Raw genomic sequence first — 19,316 nt, 5'->3', positions numbered from 1 at the left:
GTCCCCCCAGTCATTCTTGATGGGCAATTCACTAGTCTCTAAGATAACAGTACTTACTGACCTACAGAAGGATACTGACACTGGCTTAATTTAACAAAACAGTCAGAGAAAAGCACTGGATGTAATGTGAAGTGGTACTGTTGTTATTCCTTCCCTCACTACATGACAACACTGCGCTGCACTGTACTGTTTTCCAGGCTGGTCTGCGCACACTGCATGACATTGGGCCAGAGATCCGACGGGCAATCTCAGGGGACCTGACAGCTGAAGAGGAACTAGACAAGGCCATGAAAGAAGCTGTCTCTGCTGCTTCTGAAGATGATATCTTTAGGGTAGGTGCTGCTCCTGGGACCCTTCTTTGCCTGCTGCATAATTCTTTGCTTACAATGTCTGTGTCTATTTTAGAGATCAGAGATGGACAGTGTACAGGCAGATCTCAGTAAAATCAGAGAACCAAATTCTGAGAACTTTACACAAATTTCACTCCATTTTTTCTCAATGGAAATTTTTCTCAGGATAGAAAATTTTCCTGGACAATCAACCATTTTTTCTCCTTAGTTTCATCCCATGATTTCTAGTTATGGCCTTTGGGCATCATTTCTTCTCCCTCCATGGTTTCTCTACCCTTCAAATGCTTACAAAGAGTTATTATCTATCTCATCTGTCATGTTTTAGCTAAGCTAAGATTGAGATAATTGGCTCTCAATTCCTCACCAGACCCTCTAATTGGGTGATTATATTAGTTGCTTTATCTGAAATTCTTTTCAATCTCTGTGGTATTCTGCTGTCTGGAACTGAAAACTATAGCCCAGATTCTTCATCCCACCTAGATGCCAATCAACAGAAGAATGGCAGAGAGGTGAAAGATGCCTTTTCACCACTCAGGTACCTCTGTATTCTGGACCCAGCCTCTATATCTTAGCACAAGACTCCACCCTGTCCCACCTCAGTGTCCTGTCAGAAAAGCCCACATGCTTGGGGCATTTCCTGATAGAGAAGTGGTCTGCTTGTACAGCTTGATGTAGTGGGCCCATACTGGCCATTCTGCTAATGTCACATGGAAGAAATGCCCTTGTTTGTACATCTTCTCACTTACCAAGGGAATATATCTTCTTTTTTACAAACAGAGGGCTGGTGGCTTGTTTGGAAACCATGTCAGCTACTACCAAAGTGATGGCAGGAGCACCTTCCCGCAGACATTCACTACCCAGCGCCCTTTGCACATCAATAAATCTGGCAACAACCAGGGAGATACTGAGTCCCCATCCCATGAGAAGCTAGTGGATTCCACCTTTACTCCTAGCAGCTACTCTTCTTCAGGTTCTAATGCCAACATCAACAATGCCAACAACACTGCCTTGTGCCGCTTCCCAAGCCCACCCAATTTTCCAAGCACTGTCAGCACAGTAGAGGGACATGGCACTCCCTTGTCACCCACCATACGTGTGCAGGAGGCCCCTTGGAAACTTGGCTCCAAAAGGTAAGCTTCAAAGAAGGGATGGTCTGTTGGGCTAATGAAACCCAGGCATATGTTAAAAAAAACAATAATACTGTCTACTCAGATGCTGTTTCATCATTCTCCCACAATCTACAGCAGTGTTTCTCAAACTCGGTTAGATGTACCCTTTGGGTAATGAGGCAAACTTCCTGAGGGTATGTGAGAGGAAGATGCTGGAAAGCATAAAGGGGAAATATTAATGGAGGAGAGGGAGGAGAAAGAAAAACTGGAGAACAACTTTACAATATATCTTAGATTACTTGAAGGGATAGAATATGATTGTAGTCTCACAAGGTGTCTTTTTTATCCATGACTTGTAATCAGCGGAGCGTGCCTTAACTTAAAAAGTGGTATTCAACCAAAAAAACAAAACAAAAAGGTCAAGAACTAAGGGTTCGAGATGCTAAACAAGATACTGTTCTGCACAAGATCTAAAATGAGATCTGGGGTTTATCTGGCTGCACAAGCTAGCCATGCTGCAGAAATACCACATTCATCCCTTAGGAAGCAGGAGGATTTAGCACCACCTTTGATCAACACCTTTGACTTTCCAGGCTTTATCATGCAACTGCACTCACAGGATCTGGAGAAAACTGCACCTGCAGCAAGGTGTTTTAACTTACCACTAATGAATTAGAGAAAGAATGAGGAAATACAGTTCATACATGAGAGCACAAGAAGAAGCTCACAGAAAAAACCTAGATCAGTGTCTTTCTGTCAGTGGGTCATGTCCTCCAAGGGGCTCATGGAATGCAGTCAGGGAAGATATGAGGCCTTGAAAAAGTTTATTACAATGTAAAGCCAAGAAAATCTTGCCTTCTGCCTACAGTCTTATTCTGTAGGGTCAGATAATCTCTGTCAATCCTGGAAACCAGTACTGACATACAAATAGTATATTACATGTACTGTTATTGTACATAACATTTTTCTCACTTATAGCTAATGTAAGGAGTGGGTTGTGAGTTTCATTTTTACTTTGAATAAGACGATTTTAATCTGAAAAAATTGAGGAACACTGTTCTAGAGGGAAAGAGAGGCAAATAATAAGATGACAGTGTTAAATGTGTTCATGTGCTTTAATAAGAATTCAGTGACTTTCATTTCTCAACCTTCTTGCTGGAAGCCAAAGGAATTCCATGGTCATTTGTTTTCATCCTTGTCTCTTCCATGCTTGTGTGTATGTTGCATTCCTAACATGGTCTTCTCTTCCCCCCCTTGCTTCCTTGGTGAACTAGGACACATTACTATGAAACATCGGGACGGTAGGTGTTTTCTTTCATGCTTTAATACTCTCGATATAAGACTTCAACTCCTGTTGAAGTTAAGGTCCAAATCCCCATTAGTGTTAAATCTAAGCCCTTCCTTCTGGTATCAACAGGGATGAAAGAAGAGGTAATGCTCTTGCTGATGCTTTCAAAAGGTTTTCCCATGCTGATAGACAGTTACGTGGAAACTGAAATACTTGGATTTCTCAGTGGATTCACATGGACTTTTCACCTCTATCTCCATGTGATCACAGACCTAACCATAGTCATTCTCCAGTCACTGTGTGAAGTCCACTCCAACCTGTTGTTACCAAAACGCTGAAGGGTTTAGTTATGACATTGCTGTGTGTGCTGGTGAAGGAGCTGGTGAATCTTGGGTCTCCTCCCTAACACCTTTACAGCTGCAGTTGCCTGTCACTGACAGCAAAATCATTTGAACATTCTTCCTTGGATTTCTTCTCACCTCACCCATACCATGATATACATATTCACTTTCCTCCACTCCCCCAGGCTTTTGAACCACATGAGCAAACAACCGTATTTGTCTTCCTCTCTCTTGCTTGCATGGGACTTCTCTGCCATGCTCTGTTCTGAGAGCACTGGTAAGAGAGTAAAAGTGACTGCTGTCCAGATCTCTGCTCTTTCCATGTTAGCCTTTCAAAAACTCAGTGTCTCTAGTTTTCACTCTGCTGCTTGCACACTCAAAGTACAGTAAAATAGCAGAAAGCAGGAAACCGTAGTAAAGAGAGAACTTAAGGGCTCTACCCATTCCAGAATCTGTATAGTGGCTACTGAACACAGGGGGGTTATCTGTACATGTCATGGGAGAAAAGTGACCAATTATAGCAAAGATAGTGAGGAGAAAGAACAAAAAAGGAGCAGAGGGAAAGAGATGGCATAGGGAGGGGAATGTAGGAGAAAGAGACTAAATACATCAGAGCTGGGTGGGGCAATATAGTGTCAAGGAGATGATCCTTCAGAATTCTTAACCAGGACTTTGGGTCTGTTCACAGAAGAGGTTGTCTCTTTCTATCACAAAAAATCTATTCTAGGTTTTAGGCTAAGCCCAGGACATGGGCAGAAATTCAGGAATTTAGTCAGTGTTGTGTAATTGCTCGTGCAGTACAGGCCTGATCAGTAATGAACATAGTTATATACATCACAATGAAGTCTCAGTGCTATGATTTAAGACGCTCCCAGTAAGGGAAGACACCACAAAGAATCACTTATATTTAAGAACTGTTGCTCTGTCTCTTCAATCATTGATTTTGTATGATGTCTCTGTACTGGGTCAATAGAATAAATTGAGACAGATGGAGCCCTGTCACTCTTGTCTCAGTAACAGGTTTTCTTTACCTCCACATCCTGACTTGCCTCTTTTGCTCATTAGCTCCGGTTCCAGAGACAGCCAGCTGGCAATCGTTTGCCAAGAGGAAGTGTCTCAGGATGAGACTTATGATGAAAATTTGAATGAAGATGTTGAATACTGCAGTGAGCCAAGCCTGATCTCTACTGAAATGTGAGCTTTGCAACATTGTAACCACAGGACTTGGGGATTTAGGGTTGCTTGATATTTTTCTTTAAAGGCACTCCATCAGATCAATTTAGCAAATGAGATTGGAAGATGGCTAATTAAAAGAAAGATGTGCAGAGAGAATACTGGCAGTCTATGCAGCTGAGCATGGAAAATGTCTTTTAACCTAGAAAAACAGTAGCAGGAAAGGAATCTTTTTTCTAAGGTTGACATACCTTTTCCGCTCTTCTTCTTCTTCCTTCATTGACTTTGCTGCTAGGGCTGTCTCCACCATCCATTACTGGTGTCTAACGTTCTCAGATTTTCTCTGTCCCACAGACTTGGATGCTATCTTCAGACCACTTAGATTTAATGAGCTAGCTAGCTAATTACATCCCTTCTTCATAAATAAAATGATCTTCCTTTTCCCCCATCTCCTGCACAACAGTGTTGCCCTTCCCTGCTCATCCACTATGGTGCCCTGCAGTTTCAGGCTGTCAGTGATTATCATTTCAGGCTCTCATACCAAGATGATGAAAACAGACAGCTGACGCCACCGGAAAATAACAAAGGGGAGGACAACAGGCAGTCTCCAAGGAGGGGATTTCTTTGCTCCTCATCATTAGGTAATATTCCATCATGATGTTCATGGAATATTTAGTCATGCCTTAACTGATTTCTCACATCATCCTGGAGACTTCTCCACTGTGTGATCCCTAGAGTTTGTGTGTTCCTTTGCTTCCCTGAAAAATGGTTGTTGGTCATGATTCATAGTACCTGACAACTCTTTGCAAGTACAGTTGCTGTAGCAAGTTGTATAGTGTCAAGATAAAGTGGACAGGAGTTAAAATGGTGATTCCCTCCCCTTCCATTCAGCCCCAAGAGATTATACTGATGGCAGTCTCAAATCAGAATCCCTGTTGTGTAAGGGATGACAGTAGTGTACCTGAGGTGGGGAAAACAGGGCACCAGCCCCGGACGCCTACTGTGAGGGGACACAAAAATACCCCCCACCTGTCTGGGAAGGCAGGGAGTAAGTTAGGCAAGTGGCATGGTTCCCCCACCCCCCACCCCCCCCGGAGCCTTTGCCAGAGCAGGCACAGCCCTGCACCCAGTGTACATGTCTGGGGACATGAAGCAAACAAGGCACCAGGGTCAGCTTCCAGGAAGCCCAGCTCTGGGGCTGTTGCTGCCAGAGCTGATACTGCTACAGCAGCAGCAGTGGCAACAGTAGCCTAAGCAGGTAACACTTTCCTTCCCCTCCCCTACCTTCCCCCACTGCCATCTGCAGTGGTCAGCATAACCTTAGCTCTCTCCACCCCTGCCCCAGCCACTCAATTTGTTCACTGTGTCTCTGAAAGATGGTGACAGTTCCATGCAATTGACATTGCAGGTCGAAGAGCATCATTTCATTTGGAGTGTCTGAAGAGACAGAAGAACCAAGGTGTAGATGTCTCACAGAAGACGGTTCTGCCCTTGCATCTCGTACATCATCAGGTAAGCTTTGATTACTAAGCAGATGTGCCCCAGCACTGCTAGATATTTACCATCTGTCACACTTCCCAGTGGCATCATGAGCCAACCATTTGGAGGCTGCTCAGAACTCTTTTTCACCAATGCCAAAGGCATGACTATATTCCTCATGCCAGCTCTTGATTCCAGGATTTCCATAACTCACAGAACAAAGTTGCAGGAATACACTCTCCTGGTTTACCAACATCTCCTAGCACATAATAATCAAACAAAAATAAAGACAAAAATAACTACCCACATTCAACTCTAATACATTGACTCTGATAAACTATTTGCATAATTAAAACGTGCAGGGTCTATCTCTATATTAATAAAAAGTAATCAGTCACTGTAATTAATCATCTTTTAAAAATAAACCAATTGTATGTAATTGATCTATTTCTTAAAACCCTGTGCAGGTGCCTTCAGCAATATAGCAGGTGCTTTCTACTTGGATATTCCTGGATGATTAATCAGGTGTCAAAGTCAGAATTGGGCCTTTTAGTTTGGTGATAAATTGCCTCTCCTTGTCTGTCACTGCAGTGTATTAACTATCACAGAAACAGCTTGCATACAGTATTACCAGACTTGAGATTCTTCATATTCCCTTTAGTCTCTTCTGTATTACAGTCTACATTATGAACTATACAACCATGTTAGTGTATGTGATGCCTAAAAGTAAAAGTTTGCTATATCATGGAACTCTCAGGCTAACTCAGAGATATATAATATACAATTAGATCAAGAAACCAATGCAAAAAGGACTTGTAGAAGGCTGTATTGCGGAAGAACATCCTTCCTATGTGTGTGTGTCAGGAATGTGTATTACTTGGACAGAAAGCTATCCATTATTCAACCACATAAAGTCTCTCCTATGTAAATAATGCTGATACAAAAAAGCTCCACTGTCAGAATACAGACCACATAATACTGGTTGTTGTTAAATTTCAATGGGTGTCATTAAGATTTGTAATACCTATTGTTAGTATTGGTTAATTTCCCTTTGGATGTTCAGCGAAGCCCCACTCAGCAGGGGTGACATGCAGTGTTAAACCTCTCACTGCCACTATTGGCTGAGCACTGCAACTTGTGTGTGAAATGGTAGTTGTCCTGGCTTAGGGCAAGCGATCTACTGCATACAGTGTGTAGTTTCTTGATGAGGCTTGTAGTGTGGAAACAACACCTTCTTATTTGGAAGAACCTATGTAAAGAACTATTTACAATAAACAAGTAATGGTTTTGCTACTGCCCTTGCAGGGGTCTGGGGCATAATCTTGTTGCTGTCCTGCCCCACCAGGAAGTTCCTGGTGCCTCACCCAAACTGTCTCCTAGGACGTCACACTTCCTGGATACCATGTTTCCAGGAGGGACTAACTCTGTCACACAGTTGGCCATAACTCTAGAAAATCTTTTTTCCTACATTCTGCCTTCCAAAAAACAAGGCATGTAACTTATTTGGCAGTGTGTGGTATGCGAGACAATATTGTACTGTTCAGAAACAGGGGCTGCTATATATTTCAGCATGCAATCTATTCCTGAAAACAAGCTCTAGAATCGCTTCTGTTGTTCTTCCGAACACCGCACCCTGTTACCTGCTCGTGAAAGCAGGAACTATACTGCAGTCTGCTTGTGAAAGCAGTGATTTTAGGATGGTCTAGAGGGGGAAATTTTCATAGGCTAGATTGCAGTTAGGTGTCTATTACCTACTGTAAGTCATTAGGAGTTGGATGTCTAACTGCCCCTTGTGCTGTTGAAAATCTTCACTCTTTATGAAAAGTGTTCTGGTAACTGAGATGTGACAATGATATTAACTGCCAGACATGATGTCCATCACCTCCTGCTCTTGTATACTGTTGACCACAGAAACTGGCATGCCTTCCTCAGGCTGGCCTAGTGGCAGGGTTATGTGGCGAAAGCTTCCATCACTACAGTCTGCCCTTGTACCTATTGTATTGATAGGGGATGTTTTACCAAAACAAACTAAAACATTTGAGATTCAATTGATAAAATGTATTAGCAGGAAACATCAATACACTGGCAGATCTGAACACCCCTAAGCTTTGGAGTATTCAAAACCCATATCTAGGTCCATATTTTGCAGACAGTTACAGTTGCATCAACAATAGCTGTTCTTCCTAGAGGTCATTCCAGTTAGCTGAGGCCCCATCAAGCCCTCTTTGTACAGTTTCTGTCCTGCCTTGCCATTCAAGTGGTGCTTCTAGGAGCAGGGTTATATTATACACTTTCTCTCTCTACCTACAGGCACTAGCCGTGGCAGGTCTGAGTCCCCTGCTCCAGAGAAGCCATTCCCCAACCATGTTCTCCCGGTTGTGTGCCACACCCCCTGCCACACCCTGTAGCCGTGGCTGGCCAGAGCAGACCATCCCAACCTTGCGGCTTGACGGAGCAGAGTCCAGTGAGAAACTCAATAGTAGCTTCCCATCGATACACTGCAGTTCTTGGTACTCCGACCGCGCCAGCTGCAGCAGCGCTAGAAGAGCCCGGCCGGTCTCTCTCACCGTCCCCAGCCAAACTGGAGGGAGCGGCAGGCAGTTCCATGGCAGTGCTGGCAGCCTTGTTGAAGCGGTAAGTCACTAAAGCCCCAAAGATGTGCCGATAGTTGCAGCAACAACTAAAAATGAGCCATCTTTACAGTCTTTATAAGGATATACTCAGTGCTACTACTGATGGCACTGCAGTGAGTAGAAGTATACATTTACCAAGCTGTAATTGGTTGGTGGCATGAATACGAATAAAGGGAGTAAAAAAGTGGCCAGATAGGGGCTGATACAGTGGTGGCATGAGATGGCTAATGATGCTAATAATAATTTTCATCTTTGTCTCCTATCCCCGGATCCCCACTTGTTTTTGAAGGTCTTGATTTCGGAAGGACTGATGCAGTTTGCTCAAGATCCAAAGTTCATTGAGGTCACAACCCAAGAGCTAGCAGATGCGTGTGACATGACGATAGAAGAGATGGAAAATGCAGCAGACAACATTCTCAATGGTAACAGCAAGCAGAGCCCCAATGGCAACCTCTTGCCTTTTGTTAACTGCAGGGACCCAGGGCAGGACAGTGCAGGAGAGGAAGAGGAAGAGGTGCAAAACCCGGATTGTAGAAAAAGTCAGGAGGAGCTCAAGGACAGCAGGATTTATATCAGCAGCCTGTAGTTGCCAGGGCTGAAGCGATGCTGGTTTTTTATTTGTTTCAATGTTCCTAATGGGTTTGTTTCAGAAGTGCCTCACTGTTCTCGTGACCTGGAGTAACCGGAACAGCGTTCTTCATTCATTTCTGTTGGGACGAGTCGCAGAGTTGGGTGGTGTAAGAGAGCTTTTCAGGAGCGAATACAACCCCAGCATATGTCCATGAAGAAAGAGTGAGAAGGAGGAGGAGGAAGAGAAGGAGGAGGAGAGCCAGCTCCCTCTTTTTTCAGTCCCCATGCAAGGAACGACAACTGCTTCCTGAATGCGAAGGAGAATCGCAGCTTCCTCTCGATGGCCCTAGCCAAAAGGACCCTGCATCAAACGGGTGTCTTTCAACTTTGCTTGTAAAAATCATTTTGCACATATTCTGTATAAGCCTCACCGTCTCCATAAAGCCAAGGCCCTTTTAATTTGGAAAGGAATGGCGGACTTCTGTTGTGGATTCCAGCACCTTGTTGGGGAGGAGGAAGCAGAAGAAGCCTTAGGGACATGAGAGGCAGATGGCAACACTGCAGATCCTTGCTGACAGAAAATGGGGAGACTCCCAGGCAGTGGTCTCTGCCAGCCAATCAGAGCTCAGGCAATCATGTCTGCCAACCAATCAGAGCTCAGACAGCCAGCTGTGCCAACCAGTCAGAGAGTAGGGAGCAAGCTCTGTCTAATAAAGCTGAGGCAACCTGCTCTTTTCTTAGTGAGGTGGTGATGGGCTTATGTAGATCTCTCCTTGTTTTTGCAGTTTGATATTTTCTTGAAAGCATGTTGCAATTTTTATTTTTAAGGGTTTTTTTGTTGTTGTTTTTTTTGGAGGGAGAGGGGAGAAGGGAGTGTTTACAGAGTTTTGTAATCACGTACCTTTTGTTTTGTTTTCACCTTTGCAAATGTTAAATTAGTTTAATTATGTTGTATTATTTAAACTATTTTTTCTCCATTGAAATTCGGTAGAAGTATAATGATAGAAGAGTTTTACCAACCATTATGTACACCAAGAATTTGTAATTTTATTTGATAGTAATGGAAACCTCCTTTTTTGTTGTTGTTTTATAATTTAAAGATAGTAGGCAATGCACTTGATATAGTCTTGCACATTTGAGTGATTGATTTGAATTCTTTTTAGTGCTAAGTATATTTGTGAGTGTATGAGCAACACTGAACGAGAGTGTGTGTGTAGGTGTGTGTGCGCGGGTGCGTGTTAAGTGTGTTCAGTTCTCCACTTCCTGGTTTTAACTGCAGGAGATCTGTATCTGGGGCTATTTGAATGCAAAAACAAACCACTATCTCTGCTTTTTGAAAGGGGAATCAGTAACTCTTTCCATTTTCTGTTCCACAAGATATGCAAAAACAATGCAATAATATTAATTTTAAAATACAATTATAAGTTGTGTTGGCATTAAAACTGTATAGAAAAATTCAAGGGGAAAAAAAACAAAAACGAGGAGGAGTTACGCTTTGATATATTCCGTGTGATGTTTTATTGCATTGATAATGTTTCTGTTGAAGAAACCGTAATACTTGAATTCAGGTCAGTTTCAGTATTTTTCAAATATTTTTTTAAAATGAATTGCAATTGTGCCAAGCGAATATAATGAATTGAATTAAGTTTGTTTTAAAATCACTTCTTGTATATTTTGCTGCATGTAAAGTAAATCATTTCGTATTTGAAGTGTGCCAAGCTTTACCTTTGAACTTTTAAGTGCTTTTCTACGTGTGGTTGGGGAAAGGGGTACTAAATATTTTTTTTTATTTTTTAATTTGTACAATGAACAAAGTGTACCTAATGTAACTAACTATTCTGCAATCCACTGACAGGTTGAACGTTACTGATTTTGCATATCTTGTGTTCACTTTCCTTTTTTCCTCATTCCCTTAAACATGCACGATGAATTTAATGGTAGAGAATCTTTGTTCCTGAGACCAGGACATTTTATCCAGTCTTTATCCTCTTCCCTTTTGCTGTTTCTTCCAATGCTTTTTCTCACTAGAGGGTCACAAAACCCAGGCTGATCTGGTAGATCTATTCTAGGAACAGCTGGCACCAGCAACTCTAGTAGGGGGAAAATATGTGATTTCACATTTCTTTCATTAAATCCCTAGCCTTTGATCAACAACAGTAGTTACCCAGACTAGCAAATGAAAGAGGCTTAGCTAGGTAACTCTGGCCTTGACTCATATCCCAGGATAAGTGAGGGGAGAGATTCTGGATAGTTATTCAGGACAATTGCTTGAGTACTACCCTTAGCTGTTCTGTATCTACATCAGCCAGATGAAAGAAGAAGACTCTCAGCTCAAGGCATTGACACTGAGCGATATGAACCCATAGGTTGCACTCCAGTGTAATCTTATCATTCTCCCCATGCCTGATTTTAAGGGTCAGGTTCCCAGTCTTAGCACATTCAACCTGGCATAATTCCACTGAAGTCAGTGCCCCTGTGTCAGCTTCTTTTTGTCCCTCTTCTGCCTGGCACTTGTTTCTTACTAACAACAGAGGTTGTAAAACCAGGAAGGAATTGTAGGTCTCATGTCATTACTTGAGTTTTTTCCTTGGAAACAGTTTCTGTATTTGAAGTAACTTGAAATTGTGTCATTTGGAATCCTAACTATCTAAAACTACCACAAGTTTTGCTTTCTCTTCAAGATGGGATCACAGACTTTTAGATCAGTAATGATTAAGAAAAATTACCTGACTCAGGAAAATAAGAACCAAACCTTAACCCCTAAATTGAGCTTTTTCTGAAATTTTAAAATGTTTTCTTGGGTTTTTTTTAAATATGTATATCTCTATTTCCAGGCCTTGTGTGATGGGGACCTAAAATAGGAATAACAGAGCAGAAAACAGAATGTCAAAGGGATATTTTGGGTGGTATCAAATTCTCTGTGGTATTATAAACTGATTGGCAGCAGTTCAAAATGTCCTGGATATCTTGCAAGAAAAGGCCTCTTGTTAGGAGATTTCCAGCCTGGCTATCAAAAGAGTTTGCATTCATTTAGATAACAACATAGGATCAAAATCTGGAAGTCTTTGCTAAAGGCCTGCATAGGCAAAACGACATCCTGAAGTTAATCAGCCCACTGACCAATGTCCTAAGTTTTCTAGGTCAGTCCTAAATTTCAAGGCTGTGTCTTGGTGACCCTAGGGAATCCATGAAACAGATTTTATCCCATACTTGAAAAATTGGAGGCAGATCAGCATCAGGCAGCTTCCCATTCTGTCTGCTGAGAGGTCATATCACAGTACTGTTGGGTGCCCCAGGAATGTAGCTATCCTGCTTCCATGTCAGGAAATACCTATGGGCCACACCATGAACCAGAAGCAGCACAGCCATATTCCTCCAGGGCTGCACCACTAGCTAATTAGCTTCGAGTGTGTGTGTATAAGTGTGGCTGCACTAATTAGCTCTGCCTCTTAATGGAGTTAATTAGACTGCTTGCAGTGCCGCACTAAGGCAGCTAATAATTGGAACCAAAAGTGGTGTAAATTGCTTCTGGTTCTAGAGGCCTGTAGAGTGTCCTGGACTAGGGTCCTTGAAAGTTGGTTGCCTTCCTCAGATCCTGACCACTTTCCTCTATCTTTACTGGAACAGATTGTTATTGACTTCAGTAAGAATTTTGTCCTAGTAAAACCTGGCTGAATAAAAGAGCAAGTTTCTCAGGATTTGGTCCCGCAAGAGTTTTGCCTATGACCTGAGTAAGGATTCAGGATTGACTTCTGAATACCTGTCTAATCCGAATCAAACCTCAAGTCCTGGTGAGGGTTTTTTTAGTGTTGAGATGTTCCAGAGAGGTAACATAGGCCCGGTGCTATGGAAGATGAAGTAGTGCTGTTCCTAGTTACCCATTTCAGAGGGGGATTCAGATGGTAGAACTCCCTAACTCATTCTCATTTTCTGGGAAGTTCAGTTCATCCGCACCACTGGGAACTGAGTGGCTCATCACTTTGGAAAAACAGGCTACTGCACTGAACAGGCCGTTATCGCTGTTAATGAGAACTGTGAATGCTCAGTAAGTTCATATCACCTCTTAGTAGCTGGCCACATGCTAGGGAAAGATGCTTATGTTGTCCACATCTTTCTGTGAAAACTGCTATACCCTCCAAGATCAGACTCTGAAAAGAGCAGGGGAAGTCCTAGTTCTCTACTGAATAACCCTCTCCTTTCTACTGATTTAAATTCTTGAGGAGAGAGGGTGTTGCAGATGAAGGTGATGCTCAGAATGAGTGGAGTTGGGACTCAAATCAAAGGTTGCTGATGCCAGCTGTGCAAGTTTCATTTTCTGTAGAGGGTGGCATCCCATTTCAGGTACTACCAACATACAGATTGCAGTGGCCTGAGCAAAGAGCTACTGCCTCCTTCCACTGGGGCAGAGTCTGGGACAAGGTAGTGGGTGAGGATAGGTTTAGGTCCTGAAGTATCCTTCCTTTCCCTGTGTATTGGTATGAATGTTAGGTACAATCACTACGCTGTGGATGGAAGCTTTAAAGAAATTAATGGCTGAGGAGTTTTGTGTAAACAAAGAGAAAGAGAAAATTATCTATCTTTGTCATTGGTGTCTGATTTGCAGCTTGATAAGAGTACACTGCAGACTAAAGACATTTCTTACAAAATGACCACCTCTTCCCTATCACTCCTGGTCATTACTCCAGGAAATACCAGGCCAGTCACACTGGATGAATTTCTTTTTTCTTCCTTATTTTGTGTGACTAACATGATGGAAAAAGCAGAACTAATGGTCCAGACCTGGAGTTTCCTTATCCACAGACCTTTTCTGCATCATCTGCCTCTTCAGTGGGATGTATGTATGATGATGATGATGCAGATGCTGCTGCTACTGCAAGGGGTCCAACCCGTTTTATTACCCTGCCCCACCGCACCCCAGTCTGGAAGGACAGCTGATGGAGCGCCATGTACAGAATCGCATCTATTTCTGCTTTGTTTTCTGACTCAAAACCCTGCCCCCTCGATGACTATGACAACAACAACAAAAAAGGGCAAATGCATTTTTTACATTTCTTGATAATTTCCAAAGCAATGTATCATTGCTTTCTTTAGACTGACACCAATATAACAGTTGTATGGGTCTCAGCCAGGCTCCTGTGTCTTTTCTGACTGAAAGTTTCAGATTGCTGTATGAAATGTATGCGCGTTTGCACACAGACATATTCCTACAAGGTGACAGAACTGCAAGCCAGTCAGGTTGCTAGCTGGCTTCTGATATGCACTTGGAGGCCTTTTGCATCTTATACGCAGATGAAAAACTATTCAGAGAGCCAGTGATGGAGCCACATTTGGACACAGCTAAGTATTTTATATATATACTGTATTGTGTGCATATATAATATAATACTCACCTGTGTCCAAATGTGGTTGCATCACTGTGGCTCACTGAAACACGTTGTGCATATATATATGCACAACGTGTTTCAGTGAGCCAGAGTGCATATATGCATATGCACAACACAGCCTCGACTATGAATGTCAGGGGGACACACTCTGTATAAGCAGTTTGAATATCAAGGGATCTTTACAGTAAATAGCCTCTGTCAGGTGGACTTGAGTCCACTTCACATAGTAGTAAGTTTTGATAAATTCAGATTGTAGTGTATACAAAGCAATGGTTCCTGTCAAACAAAGGCCCAGTTCCTCTCTCACTAGTTCTGCAACACGTCAAGACTAATTCATTTGAACCTAATGAGATTTACTGCTATAAACCATAAGTGAGGGCAGCTTCAGGCCCAGAACTTTTATTTCTCTTCATTTAATTTCTTCTGTGAAGGTGCCTGATGAATATCAATTTTGAACAAGCTATTGCTGCATAGGTTTTCATTTAATTTTGTAAAATAGTTAAACTACCATGTGGTAAGGCCAGGGATCAGAGAGTTCTTAGTAGGAGTACAGTTCTGAGACTTACCCTTGGAAGCTACTTTGTTTCTGAAGATCTCAGAGTAAAACTGGCATTTTCTCCCTGCTGCAATGGGCCTGGCATGGGAGCAGGTAAGGACAGTTGCACAACAGAGAGGTGTACTGTGCTGGAAATGGACAGGTTCCAAATTCAAACAAAGAGGTTATTAGCATCATACTGAAGTGAAAATCTCTATCCATATTATTATTCAGTTGTTTGTCCAAATCCAGTCACCCTTCCCGAACCTACCTTATAAAGATTTTGCTTAACTGCTGAATCTTGAGCCTAAAGAGCAGGCCCTCTTTAGAAGTAAGCAGTTCTACCTAAAGGGTTACTTGAAAAGAGAATCATCAATAAACAAACAGATGTAGGCATCCATCTGGTTCAGCATGATCAGTGCTTAACAGAAGGCAAAATCAGTAGCCCATAACCACATCACATTTCCACACAGTAGCTTCTTTATTTCATCTCACTTAAGCAGCCTGTTCTCACTTATCCTGAAGTCCATCTCACCCTTGAGCCACTGCTTTCAGTTGGTCCAGTGGCTGACTGGTTGCATCACAGGCCAAGATGGTATTCTCCCGTCACAACCCAGAGCAAATCCGCCTTCATTGTCTGATTCACTCCCAACCTTCAAACACCCTCCTTCCAAACAGCAGTGCCCACATCCATTTTTACCAACTCACTGATGATCCAACTCTCCATTAGTTGAATCATCTCTGACACATTACCCGAAATTTTGCCCAGCCAAACAAAAATGCAAGCTCTGTCCCAAACGTGCTGTAAAGTTCTCAGCATCCCAAGCTACCTGGCCTGTCTGCTCTTTTATCAGGCAGATACAGTATCCGGTCCTCTAGACTACTATTCCCTGTTCCCGAAAAGCCCTTAGCACCATGATATCTCAAAGAAGTGACAGAAAGACAGATGCAGGAGTGTCCCACTATGATAGCTTGAAAAGGGGAAGCTTTCAAGTGACTAGCAGTCCGATGTTCAATATCTCACCAAAACACATAGCAAATGCTGCATCATGAAAGAGAAACTTTTAACACTGCCTTAAAAACAAATTTAAAAATGAGGGAGTCTCCCTCCAAAGGACTGACACGTGGCAAGTCAAGGAAGAAGCCACTTTGGATGAATTCTGACTGGAGGAGACAACGTCACTTACATTCTGATCCTGCAGGACTTAAGCTAAACAGCCAGTGACTTCAGTAATTAAGAACTACAGGACCAGGACTTTACAAGGAAGGAGTGGGTATTTCCTTGCCAATTTCTATTTAATGGGGATCCGATCCTGCAAGGTACTATGGCCTGCACCTCCCCATTGACTTGAGGGAAGATGTGGTTCAGCACCTCTCAGGTTCAGAGCCTTTGAACCTCATTTCCTGCTCTGACCATTAACTACACATGTTGATAAATGTACGTGTTTTGCCTTCATTTGAATTGCTCAGAGCTGTGAAATGAACTCTCCTAAGTATAACAGTCCAGAGATAAACCTCCTCTCACATACTTCCCTCCTCAACCCTGCCCAGAGCATCTTCACCCAAACCCTTCCCCCCGTCCCAGTTCATCACATCTCACAATTTTATACCCAGTTTTCATGAAACCACAGAAACGCTGTTGTAAATAATGCTGTACAGTTTGTAACTGTAATGTAAGCCTGTCATCGGTGCCAGAGTCCGTCTTGCCCTCTCGCACGTTTTAAAATCAACACAAGGAAGTCAGAGTGGCCCACAAGTGAGCTAGAGGGTCATGTCGGTGTGGGACAAATGTATATTCCTGTAAGATTGCATTTTTATCTAAGGAATGATGTTATTTTAAAAATTGCTAATAAATTTCTAAACAATGTCTAGATTTGTGCAATATTGTAAATGTTATCATATCTCTTCTCATACCCCTCCCCTTAACTCAACAGTCACTAAAAAATATCAGGTTCTTATCACCCTTATTCACAAGAATGGTCCCTTTGAAGATAATGGCATTTCTCATGTGTCTCAGGGTTTGCAGAACTGTGTCCTAAATGCTGAAAGGCTATCCTGCTAAACATTAACCTAGAAACTCCAGTTACACTTTATAAGAAAATAATTAAAGTAACTACAACCCAATTATGGTTTTAAAAATGACTATAAAGGGTGACCATTGTAATTCATATTCTGGCTATAGGATTTTGCACTAGGTGTATGTATCAAAAAGATAGAATTATTGAACATTAAGCATGAAACTAATGGGGTAATGATAAATAATCCAATTATATATTTAGTGTTACAATTATATAATTTGTGCTATCAAAAGGCATACCCGTCATGCAATCCTGTTGTAATTCCTGTGGAATAGCACTGTAATTACAATCACAATATTATAAACCATAGTGTAATTAGAAGCACTGTATTACAAAGTTGGAAAATTCTTCTCTAAAGAAAATCAGTGATTCTGCTTATACTACTTAAAAACTGCCCCTGATCTGGTACAAACCATAGTCACTAGTGGTATTACATTGCAGAATGAAGCTGTGAGGAGTAGGAAAGGACTTAAGACTAAATTCACCATTGGCATTAGAAAATGAAATATTCTGAAATCAAAAGTCATAAAACTGGCCTTCAGCTAGAAACGTTCACTAAAAAATAAGGAGAAACCATTTTAATTTCAGATTTCATTGCAAAGCTAGCATTCAGCCCAGATTTGTGGAAAAATTCACTGATCGGGGCCTCATTTTGAGTTCAGTTGAGCCAGGTTACATTGTTTTGCAGAAGGCATATCGGGTAGGCAGTTTTACTACAAAACCAAGGCTGAATGCATTTCAGTTCAAGGATGAATGCATGTAGCCCTAAAACTCAAACGTGAAACCTGTGGGGGACGGTTCAAATACAGTGCATCAGAATCAAATAAAAAAACTTACACAGAGCCACTGAGAGTTACTCCCTACTCTGGGAGATATAATATATTAATCTGCACTTTCGTGCCGTCTTCCCATTGTGGAATTAGAAGCATCTTAAACATTAATGTGTCTGGCTTCACAGCACCTCTGTCACCGTTTGTTGGCAGGGCCCAGAGGAGTAATGACTCCGCTGGTCATACATGAAGTTAGTGATCCATTAGGCTGTGTCTACATGTTGCAGTATGGCAACATTGCTACAGTGCTGTGCTTAAGTCCTTTTGGAAGTACTAAAGTATGGTGCAGTTTACTGTACCATGCACATAGCACATGGTTAGATTTTGCTGTTACATAACTGGAGCAGCAGCACACTATACCAGGGGAGCATGCTGCTACAGCAACATAGCTGCCAACAATGTGTAGACCCGCGTGATTGCTACACCAGTGTAGCGTGCTGTACGGTGACATAGCTCACTGCGTAGCTGCCTCCTTAGTATAAAGCCTGGGCCTGACATTTTAGTCCGCGTGCTTCAGCCACAAGCCTGTCCTTCCCCATCAGGAATGCAACACAGAAACCCGCAAAGTGAAACCAGATGCAAGGAGTGGGTGTGCTAGTGCCCACCACTCCGCAGCCACCATCAGAAGACTCCAGGGCAAGGCCAGCGGCAGGCCAGGCATGACATTAGCAGTGTTGAAAAGCAAGGCCCTGCTTTCCCCTCGGAGGGACTCCGATAGGCAATGTATTATCCTGGTCCAGAGCAAACAGCAAAACAAACAGGTCTGTTGGGTTTGGATCGTGTGGGCTCTTTCCTGCTCTCTTTAGTCTTTCTGGCTTCATGGCCAGATCTGGCAGGCAGGCCTGGCAGGTTGGGAAGACTGCGCTGAGTGGAGAGCCAGCATCCTCCAGGGAATCCCAGCAAATGAGAGTTGGGAGGGACCTCAGGAGGTCATCTAGTCCAACCCCCTGCTCAAAGCAGAGCTGTCCCCAGCTAGATCATCCCAGCCAAGGCTTTATCTACCTGGTCTTAAACCCCAAGGATGAAGATACCTCTCTGGCTAACCTGCCCCAGTACTTCCCGACTCTCCTCATGAGAAAGTTTTTCTGACATTTACCCTAGCCCCTCTTGCGGCAACTCAAGACCGTTGCCCCCTGTTCTGCCACCCCAAAGGGAGAAACGGGGAACGGCCATGAGCCGCGCGCCGCCGGTCGCACGTGCGCGGGAGCCGTTGGCCGTTAGAGGCCGGCCCCGGCCCCGGCCCCGGGAATGAATTATCGCACATTTTGAGCACTTTTTCTATTGCTGACCGTACAAATACGCTCACTATCATACACCGACCAGCACAGGCCACCACCCGAGCCACGGGTAGCTCTGACAGGAGCCACACATGCGCAGAGCAAACCAAGCAAGACACCTCCCCCCCAGCCCGGCACCTCCCACCCGTCCATTACGGGCAGGCCCCGCCCCTGTCCCTTATACCACGGGCCCCGCCCTTCCTCCCAGGTGCGCGTAGGCCCCGCCCTTTCCCCGTCGGGCCCCGCCCCCGGGCCAGGTCGGCGGGCGG

At 43.1% G+C, this 19,316-nt stretch overlaps 1 protein-coding gene across 3 annotated transcripts in view; it reads left to right on the top strand.

Annotated features, from left to right (window-relative positions):
- Positions 1-16,733, top strand: part of CACNA1C (calcium voltage-gated channel subunit alpha1 C) — a 651,860-nt gene extending 635,127 nt beyond the window's left edge. For 2 of the 3 annotated variants that reach the window (XM_019544553.1, XM_019544552.1), the window contains 7 exons: positions 198-332; positions 1,128-1,480; positions 4,154-4,282; positions 4,793-4,902; positions 5,670-5,773; positions 8,051-8,374; positions 8,663-16,733. In XM_019544553.1, coding sequence (XP_019400098.1) covers positions 198-332; positions 1,128-1,480; positions 4,154-4,282; positions 4,793-4,902; positions 5,670-5,773; positions 8,051-8,374; positions 8,663-8,959 — 1,452 coding nt within the window. In that variant the 3' untranslated portion in view covers positions 8,960-16,733. Of the gene's footprint in view, positions 1-197; positions 333-1,127; positions 1,481-2,733; positions 2,761-4,153; positions 4,283-4,792; positions 4,903-5,669; positions 5,774-8,050; positions 8,375-8,662 lie in introns of all 3 variants that reach the window. The other variant, XM_019544551.1, reaches the window with a different exon arrangement.
- Positions 16,734-19,316: the final 2,583 nt, after the last annotated feature.

This window comes from Crocodylus porosus, unplaced genomic scaffold (assembly GCF_001723895.1).
Source record: "Crocodylus porosus isolate Cpor-Errol unplaced genomic scaffold, CroPor_comp1, whole genome shotgun sequence".
NCBI lineage: Eukaryota > Metazoa > Chordata > Crocodylia > Crocodylidae > Crocodylus > Crocodylus porosus.
This window is presented reverse-complemented; position numbering and strand designations above follow the sequence as displayed.